This window comes from Arvicola amphibius, chromosome 2 (assembly GCF_903992535.2).
Source record: "Arvicola amphibius chromosome 2, mArvAmp1.2, whole genome shotgun sequence".
Lineage (NCBI taxonomy): Eukaryota > Metazoa > Chordata > Mammalia > Rodentia > Cricetidae > Arvicola > Arvicola amphibius.
The window spans coordinates 76,413,739-76,435,844 of record NC_052048.2 but is presented as its reverse complement, the minus strand read 5'-3'; the positions used below and the strand labels follow the sequence as shown (position 1 = coordinate 76,435,844).

General features: G+C 46.9%; 1 protein-coding gene across 1 annotated transcript; it reads left to right on the top strand.

The window, feature by feature from the left end:
* The first annotated feature begins 13,689 nt into the window (after positions 1 to 13,689).
* Positions 13,690 to 21,140, top strand: Cd8a (CD8a molecule). The gene is made up of 6 exons (XM_038318909.2): positions 13,690 to 13,828; positions 13,918 to 14,280; positions 14,773 to 14,877; positions 15,043 to 15,153; positions 16,144 to 16,174; positions 19,754 to 21,140. Exons 1-6 carry the CDS (start codon positions 13,783 to 13,785, stop codon positions 19,803 to 19,805), a joined length of 708 nt encoding a protein of 235 aa, XP_038174837.1. The 5' UTR covers positions 13,690 to 13,782; the 3' UTR covers positions 19,806 to 21,140.
* Positions 21,141 to 22,106: the final 966 nt, after the last annotated feature.

Below are 22,106 nucleotides of genomic sequence, written 5' to 3'. Positions count from 1 at the left end.
TTGATAGAATGCCCATCTTCCCCAGACTTCTGAATTCTTTGTATCTTTCCTCTTTACCACTGTGCTGTAGCACACACTCTTTTTTTCTGCATCCTTAGGAAGAATAACATTGGAGCAGGGCGTGGTGGCACATGCCTATAATCTCAGCACTTGAACCAGCAAGAGGATAAGGAGTTAGTTCAAGGTCAGAGCAAGCTACTTTAGACACCGCCTCAAAAGAAAAGGAGTTGGCCTGCATCTTCTCTGAGTTCACTCCCAACTCCACGTTCTAATCCCATAACCCATTGGGACCCTCAGGTGATGTGCCCCCCCTAACTCCCATGTGCCACTCTTAAGTCTCAATTTCTGCCTTGACGCTGCATGCCGAGCTCTACCCTCAGAGCGCAGCTGCAAACTGCCAACACCTGACTTGTACAGAAAACACCGTTTCCTCGGGCAGCAGCGAGGGAAGTGCCGGGGGCTCTGCTCTGGGGGTTTCCCTGAACAGAAAAATGAATTCATTAAAAAAAAATGAATTCATATGCCATAGGGGAGGGGAGATCCAGGTCCTGCATCAATCCAGCTGGGCATTTGACCTTTGAAGCTAGCCGGGAGACTGGAGATGACCTTGCAAACCTGGCTGGCGTAATCCTACCTCATCTCTCCAGCCAGCGTGGTAGTCGGGAGCCAAGAGCCCTACCTTCCACCTGGCTGGCTAACCACTTGCCCTTTCTTGACTCCACCCACAGTCAGTCTACAGTTTCTTTTGATTCTGTAGCATCTCCTGTAGAATGGTTTAGGTGCGCTGCGCACCTCACTGTCATCACATGTTCTCTAGAGGTTGTTGCCTTCGCTCCGGTGCCCCAAAGCGCACAAGACTGCAAATTCCATGAGTGACCAGCCCAGAACCCGCAAGCTGCCAACGCGCACATCTCGGCAGGCCCCACTTGAGAAGCTGAGTTTGGGGCAATGGGGTGACTCTAGGTGGTGGTTCTGACTCTGGACACTTGCAGGGACATCCCAAAGGACTCTGTGAGAAAAATGCAGAAGTTAAACTGGGAAACATTGAGTAGAGCTTCCCAACAAAGCCCCTCCCTCAACCCCAACCAAGAGAGGAAGGACATGAGCTGGAAAGATGATGGCCAGTGGTTAAGAACACTAGCTGTTCTTCCAGAAGATCTGAGTTCAATTCCCAGCAACCACATGGCAGCTCACAGCTGCCTGTAGTTCTGATTCCAGGGGGTCCAGCACCATCTCAGAGACGTACATGTAGGCAAAACACCAATGCACATACAATTAAAATTTTAAAAAAGAGGAAGGACAGGGCAAGGAATGGAAAGCCCCTGTTCCTTTTTCTTCTTCATTCTCCACACTGTGTTTCCCCATTTCCTACTTTCTCCTTCCCTGTCATCCAGAGAAGAAATCCTCCATGCAGGGTTCCGGACTGCAGAAGTTAGACCCCTGGCTCTGCTGGGTAGCGAAAGCGATTCCACCTCCCCTATGTTCCCATTGCTGCATCCTCTGTGTTACACAACTCACCTCTTGGGTGGTGGATCACGAGCTGCTCAGATCCCTTCAGAAAGTCACGGGGCTTGGCTCTCACCAGTAATGAAGTCACCGTTAAAGAACACCGGAAGGGAAACAATTATGGTTGAACTGAGGTTGCTAACTGCCTTCTTGGCCTGGGCCCAAATGAAGCAGTTTGGGGAAGAAAAAAAAAAACATGAAGTTTCCACTGACTTTTGAAAGTTTCTATTTAGAGTAAACTGTTTCTAAGATGATGGACTACCTCCCACACGGCAAGAAAGACTGCAAACAAGGGCTGTGGGCAGGAGGTCTTTCCCTAGTGTTCTGCCTGAGCTGTTAGTTGGCAGAATTCAGGACAGTCATCAAACTAAAAGGAAAGTTGAAGACTCGTTTGGTTATGAAAATTAACAGAACACTTGGTAGCAAAAAAATCATATTCACTAACCACCAATGAAACTCCTCTTTTAGCTGGGCTTGGTGGGACATCTCACCACCATGCAACAACCAGGGCTATAGAGTAAGGAAATTTAAAAATTAAAACAAAACAAACCCAAATTCTTATTTTAAGAGATTTGAATACAGAAGGTTTATCCATATTCAAATCCACATCCAGTATAGGATGTTCCTCAGATCCTGTTGAGACACCCAGTGAACAAGGAGTCAAAGAGGTGATTCGAGAAAAGGAAGGTTCAGTTGCCAATCAACAAGTGGTGATATATTCAGTCTGTATCTTAACAAATTTGGGAGGTACGAGTCTCTCTCTCTCTCTCTCTCTCTCTCTCTCTCTCTCTCTCTCTCTCTCTCTCTCTCTCTCTCTGGATAATAAAATAATAAAAACCCAGAGACAGACAGGTTCAAGGTGAAAATCAGAAAAGCAAAACAGCCAATCACTAGAGAGACCTTTTACCTCTACCAAATCCTCAGACCAAAAGGGCGAGATTCTGTCTCCACGAATCCTCATACTCCACACTCCAGTGAGTTCCTGTCTCTTCCCCTTTATAGTCCTCTCTCCACCCAGCCATATCACTTCTACATCCATCTCCCTAGTGCTGGGATTAAAGGTGTGTGACTCCCAAACACTGGGATTAAAGGTGTGAGCTACCACTACTTGGATCTGTTTCTGAATCGATCTTGTGTAGCCCAGGGTAGCCTTGAACTCACAGAGATACATCTGCCTCTATCTCCAAGTCCTGGGAAAGGTGTGGGCTACAACCTCCTGGCCTCTAGTGGCTTAGCTTTGCATTTTGATGCTCAGGCAAACTTTATTAAAATACAAATATCACTACTCTGTCTCTGTCTCTCTGTCTCTGTCTCTCTCTCCAGTTAGGATGGAGTTCCATGCTGTCCAGTCTGATCTTGAGCTTTCAGTGTAGTCAAGGATGGCCTCGAACTTCTGATCTTCCTGCTTCTGTCTCTCTGGTCCTGGGATTACATCGTATACTGCTATCCTCACTTCATGTGATGCTAAGAATGTAAGCAAGCAACACTACCCCAGAATGAGAAAACTTGAGATTTGAACTCTACCTAACACATACAGGGATGTTGCTTACAGTGGTGATTGTAATAGCAGAAAAATACGAACCAGCCTTAAAGATCTGTCAGAACAGGAATGGATGAGTGAACGGTGGCAGAACCCTCTTCTTGTATTCCCTTTACCTCAAACTTGAAAGTTACACAACCATTTATTCATTTAAAAATGATTGTGGCAAGATGCCCATAGGTCCATTGTCTTCAGCATTTTGAACTTGGATAGTTAAGTAGCAAACAGATTCACACTGTTAGACAGATGGCCACAGCCTTCTCGGAAGCACACCTCATCTTGCAAAAGTGAAACTCGGCCCTGTTTCACAGTAACTTCCCACCCCACAGCCTGCCTGGCAACTATCATCTTATTTCCCTCTGAGGCTGACCTCACTGGCGTCTTAAGGAGCTCGCCTCTTGTGAGCCGTTCATATCACTTAACAAGAGGTTTCAAGCCTCGTCCACACTGAAGCACACTTCTGGAAACTCTCCCTTCTTATAGCCGAACAGTATTATTTTTATTTTATGCATATGAGTGTTTTCCCTGAATATATGTATATACACCACATGCTTGCCTGGTGCCCTTGGAGGCGAGAAGAGGGTGTCGGATCCCCGGACCTGGAGTTACAGAGAACCAACCCTTTGCTCTTACCTGCTATGCCTTTTCTCCAGCTCCTGAACTGTATTTCACAGTGTATGATATGCTGCCTTCTGCTTGTGTGTTTACCTGTGCGTGGACACTGCTTCCACGTTAGCCCTCGTGAATGTTGCTATGAGACTTGTTTTTAACTAGATATCAGTGGCTTTTTATCATCAAATACCTATTTCCATGGATAAAAGAAAGTGTATTTAACAAGTGGTGCTGGCATAACTGGATACCAACATGTAGAAGAATGGAAATAGACCATATCTATCACCATGCACAAAACTCAAGTCCAAATGGATCAAAGACCTCAACATAAAGCCAGCCACACTGAACCTTATAGAAGAGAAAGTGGGACCTACACTTGAATGCATTGGCACAGGGAACCACTTCCTAAATAGAACCCCAGCAGCACAGACACTGAGAGAAACAATTAGTAAATGGGACCCCCTGAAACTGAAAAGCTTCTGTAAAGCAAAGGACATGGTCAACAAGACAAAATGACAGCCTACAGAATGGGAAAAGATCTTCACTAACCCCACATCAGACAGAGGTCTGATCTCCAAAACATACAAAGAACTCAAGAAATTAGGCACCAAAAGATCACATAATCCAATTAAAAAATGGAGTACAGACCTAAACAGAGAACTCTCAACAGAGAAATCTAAAATGGCTGAAAGACACTTAAGGAAATCCTTAGTCATCAGAAAAATGCAAATCAAAACAACTCTGAGATTCCATCTTACACCTGTAATGGCCAAGATCAAAAACACCGATGACAACTTATGCTGGAGAGGTTGTGGGGAAAAGGGAACACTTCTGCATTGCTGGTGGGAATGTAAGCTGGTACAACCCTTTTGGATGTCAGTGTGGCAATTTCTCAGAAAATTAGGAAACAACCTTCCTCAAGACCCAGAAATACCACTTTTGGGAATATATCCAAAGGATGCTCAATCGTGCCACAAGGACATGTGCTCAACTATGTTCATAGCAGCTTTGTTTGTCATAGCCAGAACCTGGAAACAACCTAAATGCCTCTCGACCGAAGAATGGATAAGGAAAATGTGGTACATCTACACAATGGAGTACTACACAGCAGGAAAAAAATGATGACATCTTGAATTTTGCAGAAAAATGGATGGGGCTAGAAAACATTATTTTGAGTGAGGTAACCCAGATCCAGAAAGACAATTATCACATGTACTCATTCATAGGTGGTTTTTAAACATAAAGCAAAGAAAACCAGACTACAAGCCACAATCCCAGAGGACTTAGACAACAATGCGGACACTAAGAGAGACTCACACAGATCTAATTTACATGGGAAGTAGAAAAAGACAAGATCTCCTGAGTAAATTGGGAACATGGGGACTTTGGGGGAGGGTTGAAGGGGAGAGGGGAGAGGCAGGGAAGGGAGCAGATAAAGATGTAGAACTCAATATATATATATATATATATATAGTAAACGTTATTTAAAAGGAAAACCCAAGGGCAATCTTGTGGCCTACAAGCAGCATACCATTCCTACCTCAGCCATCATCCATTTTAAAGACAGAATAATCTAGTAACTTAGGGGAATTTTTCATTACTTTTTCTTATCTCCTTGAATATAAGATTTTTTAAATTTTTTTGAGAGAGAGTGTGTATGTGTGTCATGTACCCCATGTTAGAGTCGAACTCTACTATGTAATATCTCCAAGGATGGCCTTGAACAGATCCTCCTGCCTCAGCCTCCCAAGTGCTGGAATTACAGGTGTGCACCACCATGTTCAGCTCTGAACATAGGAATTTTGCTTCTGTAGAAGTTTTTTTTTAATGCCACATGTGATATGAAAGCAGAAAGGGGTACTGCTTGGGGAGAGGAAGGGACCAGTGAGAGAGTGGCAGGGGAGACGGGAGAAGGTGGGGGGGGGGAGGGCTTGAACAAAGTATAATGACATATAAAAATGAGAATGCCATAATAAAAAGCCATTATTTTGCATGCTAACTTAAAAGTCAAAACATCTTATTTATTAACATCTATTTTATTTTTCTGTACACATGTGCCTATGTGAATCTTTGCCATGCTACACATATGGAGGTCAATGGGACAGCTTCTAGAACTGGTTTCCTCCTTTTACTCTGGGCTCCAGGAATCAAATTCCAGTCATCAAGCAAAGGCAGGTGCTTCTAAAGGTCAGAGGACAACTTGTGGGTCCCAGGGATCACGTTCAGAGCATCAGGTTAGCAGCAAGCTTCTTTACCTACTGAGCAATCGCACCACCAGCCCCTGAGTAAATATTTCCTGAAGACTAGATGTGGCACTCTGGTACAAACATGAACCCAACCAGGTTTCTTCTTCAAGAGGCCGTGGGTCTGGTAGGCTAGTCCAGATATGCTCAAGGTCCAGATGACACAGAGAGGGACATGCGGAATCTTTATTGCTTGGAACTGGGAATGCCGGGAAAGGATTATTCCAACAGGAAAGCTGCCTCATCCATCTGGGTCTGGGTTTTATTTTCTCTTGTTTTGTTGAGATGGGCTTTCACGTAGTCCAGGCTGGCCTTGAACTTCCTAGTCGCTGAGGACGACTGACTTCCTGATTCTCCTGCCGCTCTTCTCACAAGCTAGAATTAGAGGTGTGCACCACAATACAGTGCTCGAGCTGAGCCTTGTGGCAGAGTTTGCCAGCAGAGAATAATAGCACATTCGATGGCGCTGAGACAGGAAGAAACTGAGTCTCCATGGAGAAAGGGATACCAAACGTAGGAGAAGTGAAGAAGTCAACTAGGAGGAAGGGAGGAGATGGGGCCATGGGGACAAGTGTCACAAGGCTCACAGGCAGCAAAAAGACCAACCAACCATTCTCCAAGAGGCCATGGGGAGCCCTTTTGGGCCCATGTACTGAACTCCCAGGATGAAATTTTTGCTGAAAGAGACCAAAATAAAAAGAAGTTGATCATTACAGAAACCATTACAAAGGTCCAAAAAGCAAACTAGTTCCACTTGGGGTGAGTATGTCTCAAGTAGGGGAACATAAAAATGAAAGAAGCGAGACTAATATTTTCATTATGTATGTATGTATGTATGTATGTATATATGTATGTATATGTGTGTATATGTGTATGCATGCATGTATGCATGCTAATATGTACACATGTATGTATGCATTGTGTTCATGTATATATGTGTGTATATGTATGCATGTATTCATATACATGTGAGTGTATATGTATGCATGTAGGATGTATTTGGTGTATTATGGAAGTTTAAACTCATAGGGAAAGGCACTATTAGAGGTGTGGCCTTGTTGGAGAAAGTGTGTCACTGTGGGGTGGGCTTTGAGGTCTCATATATGCTCAACCCATTCCCAGTGTCTCAGTTCACTTCATGTTTGCCTATGGGAGCAAGATGTAGCTCCTTCTCCACTCTCAGCTCCTCCATGTCAGCACCATGTCTGCCTGTGTGCCACCTTGTCCCGCCACAATGACAACGTAAACTCTGAAACTGTAAACCACCCAGTTAAACGTTTTGCTTTATACGAATTGCTGTGGTCATGGTGTCTCTTGATAGCAGTCGAAGCCCTAACTAAGACAGGCATGGCACTGAGGCTTGAACTGGGGATCTTACATGTGCTCAGGGAGTCCTCTACCACTGAGCTCTACTCTGAGTCCTACCCAGGCAAGTATTTATAGTATAATATTTTTGTTTATTCTTTGAGAAACTCATACATACGTGCAATGTTATTTTGATTTTGTCACCACCACATTCACTCTCTGACTCCTCCCAGGTCCCCCATCCCTCCTCTTTTTTTGATAACCCACTAAGTCTAATTAACGCTGCCCATACGCACATGGGTATGGGGCCATCCGTGGGAGCATGCTCAGCCTATCAGGGACCACACCCCTAAAGAAACCTTACTCTCCCTGTCCTGGAGCCACCAGCTGCCAACAGTTCCTCACTAGTTGTGGGTCTTCAAGTGTCCCTCCCTGTGCATGCCCTACTGTTCACTGGCTTGGTCTTCTTCAGCTTGGCAGGCAGTCACAGCTGCTGTGACTTCACGAAAATGAACAGGGCTCTAAAAAGAAGACATGTAAATGGCAAAAACTATTTTTAGCCATTAGGGGAACAAAAATTAAAACCACTTTGTGATTTTCTCTTACTCTAGTTAGAATGACTGAAATAAAAATAAAAGACAATGAAGCTAGCAAGGATGTGGGGAAAGGGGGCCTTTCGTTCACTGCTGGTGGGCGTGTGATCTGGTAGAGCTGCTATGCAAACCAGGGAGAAGATGACTTAAAATACAGAGCTAGGACCACTATAGGACCCAGTGTGTCAAGTATTGTGTACACATATATACACCTATACATACATATGCATAGGTATGCGCGTACACGCACAGGCACACGCACACACGTGCGTATACATGCACGCATGTGCACACACACGCGCACATGTGCACACACGCGCATACACACACATGCGCGCATACACACACGCACACACACATACACACACGCGCACACACGTACACACACGCACGCACACTCTCTCTCTCTCTCTCGCGCGCACACACACACACACACACACACACACACACACACACACGATGTATTAGAGTGCTGCATAGCCCATAGTCTGAGTAGACAAACAATGGCTGTCCACAAAGAGGAAGTAGAGAAAATGACACACTGGAAAGCCTGCTCCCAGTGAAACACCTTCTCCAACAAAACCACACCTCTTAAGCCTTCCCAAATAGTTCCACCAGCAGGTCACCAAACATTCAGCAAATGAAGCCCGGACAAGAGCTACCATATATTCTGTCTTTCATATCTTTGGAAATAAAAGTCCAGCCATGGTGGTGGATATCTTTGATCCCAGTACTGGTAAGGCAGAGGCAAGCTTATCTATGAAAGTCTGAGGCTAGCTTTGTCTACATAGTGAGCGAGTTCCAAGCAAGCCAGGGCTACATAGTGAGAACTTGTTCTTTAAGAAACAGGGCAAGAGATGGGTAGGCGGTAGTGGCGCACGCCTTTAATCCCAGCACTAGGGAAGCACAGGCAGGCAGATCTCTGCGAGTTCGAGGCCAGCCTAGTCTACAAGAGCTAGTTCCAGGACAGGTCCCAAAACTACAGAGAAACCATGTCTCAAAAAACAAACAAACAAACAAAACAGGACAAGACATTTGTGTGACAGAGTACAGTCATTGTTCTTTGTGCCACCCCTTTCTTCAAGCTATCCCATGTGCATATCACATGATGGGCACAGGAGATCAGATGCTATGATGGGCAGGCTCAACCCCCGCTCTCTGCACACCTGGACTAACCGAGCGAGCAAGCGTCTTAGAGCTATGCAGTCACATCAGCTCTGCTGCCTGTTCCAGGGCGGATGTCACTGTGGTTAACATTGAGACATCGGCTTCTGTGAAAAATATTATTGGGGTCACAGAAGCTCTTTGGTGGGTTTGACATGTTCTTTGGCATTCCCCTCACCTCCCATGGTGCTCTGTGCCAAGGGGGATGGCACCCTTGTGTCTGACAGCTTCTTAGCTGCGAGACTTGAAGACCCCTACTTCTGCTCACTTCTGCGAGATTGAAATGGAACGATTTTCACCCCAACTCTGTCCATCATCCTACTTGGGGATCTCGTTCTGAAGATGCACATGACTGAAGGTTAACTGTGGTCCTCGTTTGAAAATATTTTAGTGTCTTTCCACCCTCTTCCATATTCTGACTGTACCCTTTGGTCAGCAGGGTCCTGCAAACGAGTTTCTGCAGGAGGAGCAGGACCAAGTAAAATAGGAGCCTGTCATCTAAAACAAGCTTTGTTGTATGGATGGCCTAAGCCTACGCACTTCCTTGCTGTTCACATTCATGTAAGTTCAGAGAAGCGCCGTGTCTGCCCAGACACACACACATGCACACACGCGCACACACACCTATGCACACAAATATCTATACACACTACACACGCATATGCACTATACACATATACACACACTATACATACATACACACTCTCGAAGACACAGGCATGCACATACACTTGTTGGTCATTACCAAGGCTTTTCCTTCTCTAATGCCCTCGTCTTCTATTTGAAGGCATTGTGTGAGGCACCAGTAAGATAGCTATCAGGGTAAAGGTGCTTATCAGTCCCTGACACCCACATAGTAGAGGGAGAAAACTGACTCCCATACTTGTCTGCTGACCTATAGTGCTGAGGCATGTTAGGGTATACTCACACACTCACACTCACACACTCACACACACACACACACACACACTAAATAAACAAACAAACAAACAAATAAATATAAATAAATAAATAAATAAGAAAAAAATTAATTCTTTTTCTTGTAGGCCAGGCTGGCCTCAAACTCATAGAGATCTGTCTGTCTCTACCTCCCGAGTGCTGGGATTTAATGTGTGCGCCACCACTACCCTAAACGTATTTTTTTTAATGGAAAGTGTTGTGTAAACTTTATAATTTCAATGAGACAGTGTTACAGGAATATTATATCTCTGTATACAACAGCCTTGATGGTACAGTAATTACATGAAACGAGAAACTGCCTAAATGCCCACTAATAGAACTACATTTTGAGACAGCCATATGGAATGCATCCGGGTAGAAGAATGAAGGAGGTCTACCTTAATAGTGTGAAAAGTTTTTTCTTCTATTCTCAAGTAAGAAAATTGAATATATATATATATGTATATATATATACATATATACATACATATATATATATATAAATTCGTAAAACTACCCTTGCGGTACATAATTTGAAGTGGTGAACACCTGTGCACAGGCACCATCTAAGAGGCACAGCCACTGCTGCAGTGGTTTTGACCGAAGGACTGAGGGCAATGAGGAGAGAAGAGATAGAGGCTTTCTCAGTATGCACTCCTGTATTGCCCGACATTTTGAAACTGATGGTTGTTTATACCTTGGCATGTATGCATGTGTGCCTATGTAGGGGTGCACAAGTATGGGGTTCCAGGGGCACATGTACAAGTGTGTTCAGGAGTGGGGAGGCCTAAAGTTGGTATCTTTCATTGCTCTCTGCTTTTTATTTATTTATTTGTTTGTTTGTTTTGTTTTGTTTTGTTTTTGAGACAAGGTTTCTCTATGTAACAGTCCTAACAGTGCTGGAACTGGCTCTTGTAGACCAGGCTGGCCTCAAACTCACAGAGATCCGCCTGCCTCTGCCTCCTGAGTGTTGGGATTAAAGGCATGTGCCACCATCGCCCAGCGCTCTCCACTTTATATACTGAGCCATAGTCTCTCAGTTGAACCCAGAGCTCACTGATAGAACTAGTCTTGCTGGTCAGCTTGCTTCACATATCCCATCTCTCCCTCCTAGCAATGGAATCACATGGATGCTGGGGATCCCAACTCGGGACCTCATGCTTGCAGAGCAAATATGCTACCCGCAGAGCCATCTCCCCAACCCCCTTGTCTAAAGTGTAGTAGCCCACAAGTGACTCGGTTTCCATCTGGAGTCCATTCTCACTTCGGAGCCATTTGAGTTCAAGCTTGCCTGCTCTGCCTGCTCCAGTACCCTTGAGGACTGCGAGAAAGTTCTGTTTAAACCGACAGGAAAGAGCATTTTGCCCATGAGAAAAGAACACATTATCTGGTAGAAAGAAAGCTACTGGTGCCAAACCTTAGGGCACATCCAGATAGAAGGAACTGCTTGCTCAACGACAGGAATGGTCTTGGGGTTAGATTCTGTCTGTGCTGTGCTTTGTTCTGTTTTGTATAGAAGCTGGCTCTGAAATAAACTTGGGGCTGTGCAGAGTAAGCTGGCAGTCCCCCGAATCTATCCTATGTTTTCTGTCTCAATTTCTTTCAGTCTGACATTTCTTAATCCTCGCGCTCCTACCCAGATACCCCCAGATGATTTTGTTGGAGCAGACTCCGATATTCTTGTAATTTATAAAGTCATTTCAGAGCTGATGTGAAGTTTGAGTAGGTTCTGTGGTTTCCATGGGAGCCTGGTGACCTGAACTCGATCCTCCCGAAACTATGTAAAAGCGGAAGGAGAGAATGAACTCCACAAACTTGTCCTTGATTTCCACATTCATGCTGTGGCATGCATGCCCCCCATCCCACATAATAATAATAAAATACATAAAATTATACTTTAAAAACTCTAATAAAACGTTCAGGTTATAGTAAGCATTTAGATGTTCTAAGAGTAGGGAGCATTAAAACCAAAGCCATTTTGAAAATTTCATTCAATACTTGTCTGTGTATGTCAGCCATATTGAGCTTGGTGGCTCAAGCCTATAATCCTAGCACCCTGGAGACTGAATCAGATTACCATGAACCCAGAGCCTGCTTGGACTACGTAGTAAATTCCAGACCAGCCTAGGCTACAGAATTGAGATCTTGTCTTCAAACAAAAACAACAGAAAAGCAAACCACTTTGGGAGAGTGCAGTTCAGTAAACACGTTAGGATGTGACATCAAACACACACACACACACACACACACACACACACACACACGTGTTCTTGTAAACTGGACGTGGTGGCTCAAGCTGGTAACGTCAGTACTCTGGAAGCCATAGCAAACAGATTGCCACTGGGCAAAACTCAGCATGTGGCAGAGAATGCCAGGTGACTTGCCTCAAACTATAATCAAACCTTAGTGTGAAAGGTGCACCCTGTTTGGAAAAACACCCCTAAGTGGAAACCCTGGAAAACTGAGAGGAAGGCACATCACTGGGGCCTGCAGTTTTCAGGACAGCAGTGGGCAAGAAAGAATGAGTTACATGTGTGCCAGGGACAGAAAAGAGTAAGTACCTGCACCCAGGATTCATCCAGCACATGCACACACGCACTCACACACGCTTGCACGCATGCACGCACACACTCACGCATGCATGCACGCACGCACGCGCGCACACACACACACACTCACACACATGCACTCACACACACTCACACATGCACGCACGCACACACATGCACACATACTCACTCCCTCGCTTGCCTTTGAGTAGAGCAGGAGAGAAATGAGGTCCAAGGCAGACAACACAGGTCCTGGCATTTGTCAGGCAGAGAGCAGCAAGGGCTTGCAAACACACAGGATTATGTACAACGTGAAGGAAACATCTGTCTGCCTGTGAGGCTGCGGTCGCACAAGGGACAGAGGCTTCCGCGGCCCCAGCACCTACCCAAGGGCTAATCCCCAATCAAGTCAGGGAGCTGTTTTCATCCAGCTCTGCAGGTCGTGGCGAGACATCGTCAGGTTCCCTGGACAAGAATGATGGTCACAGTATGTGGTTGGATCATCCAGTTAGAGGGAGTTTGGTGTGGAGGCTGTTGCCATGGCTCTAAGAAGGGAGGAAACTTTGCTGAGTTTCTGCCCTGGGTCGGAGGCCAGGGAAGGATTTTGTCAGGAGCGAGTGCCACCCAAGGCTCCTGCTGAACCACACCCCCCTTGGAATTCTCCTTGGTGGAAGGCACAAGGCCTTCTGGTTAATATCCGTTCTGCTGGGATCATTGTGAGTCTGATTTTTTCTCTTTCCATCTCAATCTCCGGTCTAGTCCTCACTGTAGAGGGAGGGGGAAGCACAAAGCAGCCTAAGGGGCTCTGTTGAGAGCAAAGGAAGTGGAGAGTGGGAAAGCAGGAGGATCTAGAGTTCAAGACCAGCTTTTGCCACAAAGGGACTTGAGGCCAGCTTAGGCTACCCAAGACCCTGTCTAAAAGAAAAAAGAATAGGCTCTCCTCTCTTTTCTTTCCTGTCACTCTTTCTATTTTATTCGTTTACAATTTGGTCTTGCTCCTTCCTCTTTTCTGCCATTCTGGCAATCGAACAACCCCCAAGGGCCTCTTTCCAAACTTGCTGTCTTCCCCAGCCTCTGTTCTCAGCTGCCCCCAGCTACTCTGCAAGGCTCCATTCTCTGAGCTCCCTCGCCCCTGGAAGGTGATAACCGCGAAAAGGAGGGGAACAGTCTTTTCAGTGGGGGCTTCAGATGACGTCATATCCTCAAAGGCGAAATCAGCTCAGTTGGCAGCCAGCTCACTAAGAGACCAGTTTTCTCACCACCACGCCCCCTGTTCCTGGGCCCCTCCCCTAGCGCCCTAGCCTGACCTAAGCTGCTGGTGGGCGCACACCATGGCCTCGCCGGTGACCTGCATTCTGTCGCTGACCCTGCTGCTTGGTGAGTTGATGATCCGGGGGAGGAGGGCAGGGGCTGAAGTAGGTCGAGGATGTGGGGACTCCAGGCTCAGTCTCCTTACCCACTCGCAGACCTTGTCGCTGAGCTCCAAGGTTCAGAACAGTTACAAATATCGTCTCTGAAGAAGTCCCCCGAACTTGGCAAGGAGTTGAAGCTGAAATGCTCAGTGCTGTTGTCCACTTCGCAAGGATGCACTTGGCTCTTCCAGAAGGACGGCTCCGGAGTTAAACCCACCTTCCTCCTCTATCTCTCTACGACCAAGATCAAAGTGAATGACCAACTGGATGAAAACCAGTTCTCTGGCAACAGAAATGACAAAGAGTACACCCTCATCCTGAAGAAGTTCGGCGAGGAAAACCAGGGCTACTATTTCTGCTCTGTGACAGGAAACTCGGTGGTGTACTTCAGTCCTCTCCTGCCGGTCTTCCTGCCAGGTCTGCGCACTGGTGTCCCTTCCCCTGGGTGCTAGGGGTCACATCTGGACATTTTCACACAGAGATGTCCTCTTAAATCTCCTGGGGCTCTTTAGGGGCTACTTTTACACTCTCCCCACTTCACAGACCAGAAATCTGAGGTGCCAGGTGGGATTGGAGGTGCCCCGGATCTGGGATGGAGTTTGAATGCGTGTATTGCCTTGTCCTGTTGTCTCAGGGTGTAGAGCCGGGTATTGACTCAAGCTTTGCATTGGTGGAGGGCTACAGCTGCTGAGCTGCAGGACCTGGTCCAGGAGCACTAGGCCCAAAGTCACACTAAACTCCACGTGTGCAAGCCGCAGAGTGGCCCAGCACTTATCCAGGGGTCCCTTCTTCCTCTCTAAAAATGCCAGGAGGAGGCACTTTCTTGGGTAAAAGCTAAGCGGGAGGAGGTTGGGGCAGTGATACTCCACCACACCTGCCTGACCCGCAGGCATCCTGTTGCTCCTGCAGGGAAGCCCACCACGCCAGTGCCACGACCACGCACACCAGTACCCACTGTCGGGACATCCCGGTCCCCACGACCACAAACTTGCCGTCCCGGGCCGGGTGCCTCAGGTTAGGAGCGCTCATGTCCACGACTGGAGTGGGCAGACAACTGGGAGGCTACTTGCCAAGGAAAGCCCTGATCCTGGAGGGACACCTGGACGGGAGAGGTGCTGGGGTGGGGGTGGGGGGCTGTTCCAGAGAGTTTTTAAATGCCATTCACTGGGATCTTGACAGTGGAGAAGAGGGGATTGGACTTCGACTGTAATATCTTCATCTGGGCACCCTTAGCCGGAATCTGCGGGGTGCTTCTGCTGTCCCTGGTCATCACTCTCATCTGCTGCCACAGTAAGTCCTGGGGAGTCCCCGCAGGGAGGAGTCTGGCCCACTCATGTGCTTGTGGGAGATAAAGTTCAGGTTTTGGGGGTGGCAGCTGCTGCCCTGTAGGACCGGTGCAGCTATCCTGAAGGCAGAGGACAGGCAGCCTCACTCCCATCCCCGCTCCTTGTGTCCTCTGGGAGTTTTTCGAAACATAAAACTCACTTCAGAGCCGGGCGGTGGTGGCGCACGCCTTTAATCCCAGCACTCGGGAGGCAGAGGCAGGCGGATCTCTGAGTTCGAGGCCAGCCTGGGTCTACAAGAGCTAGTTCCAGGACAGGCTCTAGAAACTACAGGGAAACCCTGTCTCGAAAAACCAAAAAAAAAAAAAAAAAAAAAAAAACTCACTTCAGGACCGCCAGAAGCAACTAAACCATCAGTTAGTACAGCCAGGAGAGTAAACCCACCAGGGAAGGGGGCCAATGTGGCCCTGAGACCTGGCCCCAGGAGAGCTGGATCAGAACCATGGCTGACTTGCGATTTGCCCTTGATCCCACCCCACAAACCACTCACTCCTCTGAGTCCTGTCAGGTGACTGTGCCAACCAGGTCTACAGCTTTCCAGACTCACTCACGTCTGCACTACACAATGTGTTGTCGTGTCCTGTCCCGTCCTCCCCTCTGTCGCCCCCCCCCCCCACACACACACTGGAGACAGGGTTTCACGTTATCTAGGCTAGCCTAAAACTAGCTATACAGTCTAGGCTAACCCCAAACTTCTGGTCTGATCCTTCTGCCTCCTTCCATCTGGGAGTGTTGGAACTACAGGCATAGTCAGCCAAACCAAGTTTAAAATGTTTCATTTTTAACTAAAGCTAGAGGACAGGGTCAGCAAAGTAGCATTCACTCGGACTGTAAAGAGTTGCAATCCTCAAAAGACTGGCATAAAGAACGCTATTGAAACGTATCTGGAGACTGCAAGAGGCATTCACCCTCCCTTCTCCTTTTCTTCCCCGCCTAGGGAACCGAAGGCGAGTGTGCAAATGTCCCAGGTGAGTAGTCTCTGAACTCTGGGCTTGCTCACCCTGGGCAGCCACGGTCCCAGTGGTCCTGGCTGCCCAATGGCAGGTGGCTCGGGAATATTTCCCAGAGAGAGGTCATGGAAGTGAAGTCCTGGTGGCAGGGGACCAGAAGTCAACCAGTCCCTGAAGAAGGAGAAGCAGAAGGCTGGTAAGGTATTGGAATTCATGTGAGAAAAGGAAGGACCACAAAGGGCTTCAGGCTTCATGGGAGAGCAGTGTGGCTTTCCAGAAGCCATGTTCAGTTAGCTCACATTCTTTAGCACCATCGTAGAAAAAAAAAATCTTTTTCTTCTCAACATAGCTTCCAGAGTACATGTGGTCTTTCTCTTGTTTTGGAGGTATATTAAGATACCTTCTAGTTTCCCTCTTCATTGGTCAATATTTTTTAAAGAGAAAGTCAAGTTTTATTACTAAAATGTAATAAACAACACCCCTAGTTCCTAATTTCCCCATGAGAGCACAGGCCTTCAGTTCCTGAGGACCTAGGGGATAAAAGGACCAGAAACAAAGGCAGTTAGCTCTCTGGTGGCTCAAATATCTGCCCCACCCAATTGCAGCTCAGTCATTCTGAAATGATCAGAGTGACATTTAAGAAAGGTCCCAGTTTCCACTCTATCTGACCTTATGTTAGGACAGTTCTTGCCCCTCAGGAGTGGTATGTAACAGCCCCTGCCCTCTAGGGGAGGCATCGAACTGCTCTTGCACCCCAGGAGTGGCATCATCTAGCAAATGTCCCCAGCTTAGCACTGGGGCAAAGGGGTTCCACTTAGAATCTGTCTGAAGCTACACAGCAGCCACAGCCTCGTCTTGTAGATATCATCACCCCCAACTTTCAAACCACAGCTGCAAGATAAGGAAACCCATCTGAAGGGGCAGAGATGGGATCGTAGTCAGATTATGAAAACCAGACCTCCTAAAACAAGCCTGCAGTGTGCCGGTTGCCTGCTTCATGCAGTCAGCCTTGCATGCCCCATGTCCGTGGGTCCCACATTATCAGAGAGCATGCCCATCATGAGTACCATTTTGGTCATTCTTCCCTAAACTATAAACTATTTTACAGTTTTAGGTGTTACAGCCCATCTAGGGACAATCTGTGTAGCAGGGGAATGTGTATAGGCTATATGCCATTTTTATATGCAAAGACTTGGCTTTCCAAGGCGGATGCCCCAAGCAGGGATCATGTCAAATTCCTCCTGGATCACAAGGACACTGTGTGCTTTGTTCTTCTTTTCATGTCAGGTCTTACAAAAATCTTTAGTTATTTTGCCCTCCGTTTATTTTATTTTATTTTTTAAAAAGAAAACAAATTACTTTTTTCATTTTACATACCAACCCCAGTTCCCACTCCCTCCCCTCCTCCCATTCCCTCCACATCCCCCACCCCCCATCCACTCCTCAGAGAGGGTAAGGCACTTTGCTTTGGGGGAAAGTCCAAGGCCCTCCCTACTATATCTAGGCTGAGCAAGGTATCCATCCAAAGAGAACAGGTTCCCAAAAAACCAGTACAAGCAGTAGAGATAAATCCTGGTCTCAGTCTGCCCCAGCCATACAACTGTCACCCAGATTCAGAGGGAGTAGTTTGGTCCTATGCTGGTTCCTTTCCTGTCCAGCTGGAGTTGGGGAGCTCCCATTAGCTCAGGTAGACTGTTTCAGTGTGTGTCCCCATCATGGTCTTGACCTTTTTGCTCATATTCTCACTTCTCCCTCTCTTCAACTGGACTTTGGGAGCCCAACCCAGTGCTCTGATGCAGGTCTCTGCCCATTTCCATCAGTTGCTGGATGAAGGTTCTATGGTGACATATAAGATATTCATCAATCTGACTACAGGGCAAGGCCAGTTAGGTATGTCCTCCATTTTCTAGAAAAGGAAACTGAGGTTTAGGACATTTAGTGATTTGTCTCAGGTCACATTGCTAACATTAGGCTCGCAACTTGCATCTAAAACTGTTTGCCTTCCCTGATCAGCGAGCTGACTGAGGCCGAGTACAAAGGACAACCCACTGTGTACACTCCCTTTCACCCACTGTGTACACTCCCTTTCACCCACTGTGTACACTCCTTTTTGCCCACTGTGTACACTCCCTTTCATCCACTGTGTACACTCCTTTTCACCCACTGTGTATACTCCCTTTACCACTGTGTACACTCCTTTTCACCCACTGTGTACACTCCCTTTACCACTGTGTACACTCCTTTTCACCCACTGTGTACACTCCCTTTCACCCACTGCGTACACTCCCTTTCACCCACTGTGTACACTCCCTTTCATCCACTGCGTAAGTCCCTTTCATCCACTGTGTACAGTCCCTTTTATCCACTGTGTACACTCCTTTTCGCCCACTGTGTACACTCCCTTTCACCCACTGTGTACACTCCCTTTCAGCAGAGGAAAGTATTTACATTTTCGCCGGGCAGTGGTGGTGCACACCTTTAATCCCAGTATTCGGGAGGCAGAGGCAGGCAGATTTCTATGAGTTCAAGACCAGCCTGCTCTACAAGAGCTAGTTCCAGGACAGGCTCCAAAGCTACAGAGACACCCTATCTTAAAAAAAATAGTATTTACATTTTCATATCCATATCCAGGTCTGCATTTTGCAGTCTTTGTATCTCCCTGTTGGAATCTGTGTTCAGCAGCTTAGCCATCACTTTAAGCAAAGGCGATGTGACAGTATCCAGTGTGACTGTGTTGCAGGTGGTATGCCGACCGCACACAGACACAAGCCTGTGAAGGGTTTTCCTTATTTTTGCGATCCGTAATGTACTTGGTTGCTTTTGCAAGATGGTAACTTATGTTTGTTTACATTTTCTGAATACTCTCATTTTGAAATGCTCTTGCCCTAAAACCTGGAGCTCTACAAATTAGCCCCCTAGAAATTCACACATCTGAGTAGCAACTGAAAGGCAGACAGGTTTGGGAGGAGCCATTTGGGTCTCTCATCTGGTGCTGAACAAGCACCCACTTTCAGTGTGACATCAAGTTCAAGGACTTTGAGCTTCTCTGCTCCACTGAGGGTGGCACCTTAACCCTTCTGGAGCCTCAAGTCTGGCCTGTAGGGATAAGAATCAGGTCTCCTGGTGACTTAAAACAATTAGCCTCAATATCTCACCTTCCTGGGACTCCAGAAAGTTTTAGGAAACCTAGCTGAGCTCAGATCCTGCTTCAGCAGAATGTGACCTGAGGCAGGTTCTCTAACCTCTCCTGAGCAATGCATCTCCCTATATGGGTGTCACGAAGCTAAAGGAAAGGGTAGCTGAGCTCATTCACCCATTCCTGCTGGCACCCTAGGGACAAGTTCTCAGAGCCATTAAAAACTGAGGGCAGTGTGTGCTGTTACTACATTAAAGAGGTTCTTCTTTTGTTTGAGACAGGGTTTCTCTGTGTAGCCCTGGCTGTCCTGGAACTTGCTCTGTAGACCAGGTTGGCTTCAAACTCAAGAGATCCACCTGCCTCTGCCTCTGAAGTGCTGGGATTAAAGGAGTGTGCCACCCCAGCCAGACTCATTAGAGATTCTTGCTACAATGATGGTCAATCTCCTGCCTCTCTTTCAGGCCTCTGGTCAGACAAGCAGGCAAGCCCAGCCCTTCAGAAAAATTCGTGTAAGATGGCGTCAGGAAGCCACATCCATTACATGATTTCAGAGACCTCTTCATTCAAGAGATCAAGCCCTCCTTCTTCAGCATTTCCCACATTCCTGTATATTGCTCTCTGGACTATTTTAGTGGGGGTGGGGGTGGGAGCCATTTCTTTTCTTTATGCATTCATTTTGGCACAAAACAAGACCACACAATGTCTACAGGACCACAAGGGTGGCAGCTCTGTTGTTGCATGCACAGAATGGGGTAAAGAGCAGAGAGACACCAGAGCTAGCTGAATTCTCAGGGTTAAGGGACAATTAGCACCCACTTGCTCATCTACATTCCTTGTCTGCCCATCACATAGAAGAGGCTAAAGGTCAGAGATGGGGTCAGCCAGGTCTGTAGGCCCGGAGAGAACCCAAGCTGGAGGAACCTTTACCGGTTGGCTCAGGGAACTTGCCTCTGTACAATGAGCTCTCTTTGCTGGGCTGTGCCTGTGTAGTGTGCAGGCTGTGTAGTGTGCAGGCTGTGTAGTGTGCAGGCTGTGTAGTGTGCAGGCTGTGTAGTGTGCAGGCTGTGTAGTGTGCAGGCTGTGTAGTGTGCAGGCTGTGTAGTGTGCAGGCTGTGTAGTGTGCAGGCTGTGTAGTGTGCAGGCTGTGTAGTGTGCAGGCTGTGTGGTGGAACGGTTCTGCCTCAAACCACAAGGGAGTGAGCAGTGTCACCTGTTATCCACTCAGTGCTGGCCATGAGCACAGATGTCACACAGCAAAGACAGGAGAACTGCCTTTACACCCCTGAACATCAGAGCTCCTGGCAAGGGACAGTGAGACAGGCAGTCCTGACTCCTACAAGTCTAGGGGGTAGAGTCAGTCCTGGACAACAGCTCCCTCTGCTGCTAACGACCGCTGCTGTGAAATCCCGGGGAACCAGGATTCTTTCTGCCCTTGCACCGCAGAGGGTGAGGGTTGACAGATATGAGTCGAGTATCTGAGCAGCTGTCGACATTTCTAAACATCTGGACTGGGATGTGCTCGTGGGGTCACGAGGATGTTTATACTTTATAAACACAGAATCCTTGGAGAGCATTCCTTAGCAGCCCTGGGAGGCAGATGTGCAGATGAGGCAGGGTAGGCTTGCGGGAAGAGGCTGGCTGTCAAGACTGCTATCCCAGTGTGAATTTCCTCTCACAGTTTCATAGAAGCAACAGAAGCTATGGAATCTGAAGGAACTAAGAGTCACCCATGATCTGATTATTTCCTATGCATATATATGTAAGAAAAACACCTTGGGCTTTAAAAAGGAATTATAACATATTTTTGTAAGTGGCTTTAATAAATAAACATATCATTTAATGGTTAAATGGCATCCCATATTTCGGTTGTGCTCCATTTACTATTTAACTTACATTGTTTCAAACTTCCTCCTATTTTTACACTACTAAACTTTCCACACATCTTTGCAGTGTGTTTACTGTTTTTGCTGTTCAAGAAAGGGTGTCATGTATACACTAGATTCGAAGTCCCTATCTAGTGGAAGATGATCTCGAATTTCTTTCATCACGTCCCTAGTGCTGGGAGTCTGGGTGTGTGCCGCCACACCATTTATGTGCTGCTGGGGCTATGTGCCACACACACACATCCTACCAACTGAGCTCCACCCCTCAGCCCGGGCATGCCTTTCTCTAGGGTATATACCTGAAAGCAAAATTATCAAGTGAGTGCTCTCCTTCACTCTGCACCATTATCATATCAGTCAAAATGGATTGATCAACTTCTCTGTTGCCTTTTTATTTTCTCTTGGTGACAGATGAGATGACAATTCTCCCACCATCAAGCAAAATCTTCACTTTTTTGCTGAGATAAAATACACATACTTGGGTGGGGGGGGGGGATACAAGTCCTGAGTGTTAGTCACAGAGCAGGAACACCCACATGTCCAGAAGTGGCTCGAAACAGACAGGCACCAGCCATCACACAAGCCTGTCTTCTACTACCAGGCCCCCCGGTAGGGACTGAACCTAGAGTCTCAAATAGTGACTACATGTTCTACCACTGAACCATGTTGTTCAGGTTAGCCCCAAACTCCAAGGCACAAGTGGTTCACCTCTTTCAATGTCTTCCCATCACTTCCAATAGTTGCCTTTCTCCTTGCTTTTTATACTAGCATATACAATAAAGCCTTTTATGATGCCCCTCCCCCCGTGAGCTGGAGATGGCACTTTGCTTTGCCTGCTGCAGCAGCCTGAGCTCTTTGTTGCAAAGACTTCCACTCAGGTGAAACTGGCATACTCTTAAAAAAAAAAAAAACTGTTTTCATTAGGCCAGGC

What these genes read in the sequence shown, in the direction of transcription:
- Cd8a (XM_038318909.2), top strand. Translation starts at nt 13,783, where the DNA reads ATGGCCTCGCCGGTGACCTGCATTCTGTCGCTGACCCTGCTGCTTG. An exon ending in TCCCGGGCCGGGTGCCTCAG is followed by an intron (nt 14,878 to 15,042) that starts GTTAGGAGCGCT and finishes GGATCTTGACAG; the next exon opens with TGGAGAAGAGGGGATTGGAC. An exon ending in CACTCTCATCTGCTGCCACA is followed by an intron (nt 15,154 to 16,143) that starts GTAAGTCCTGGG and finishes TTCCCCGCCTAG; the next exon opens with GGAACCGAAGGCGAGTGTGC.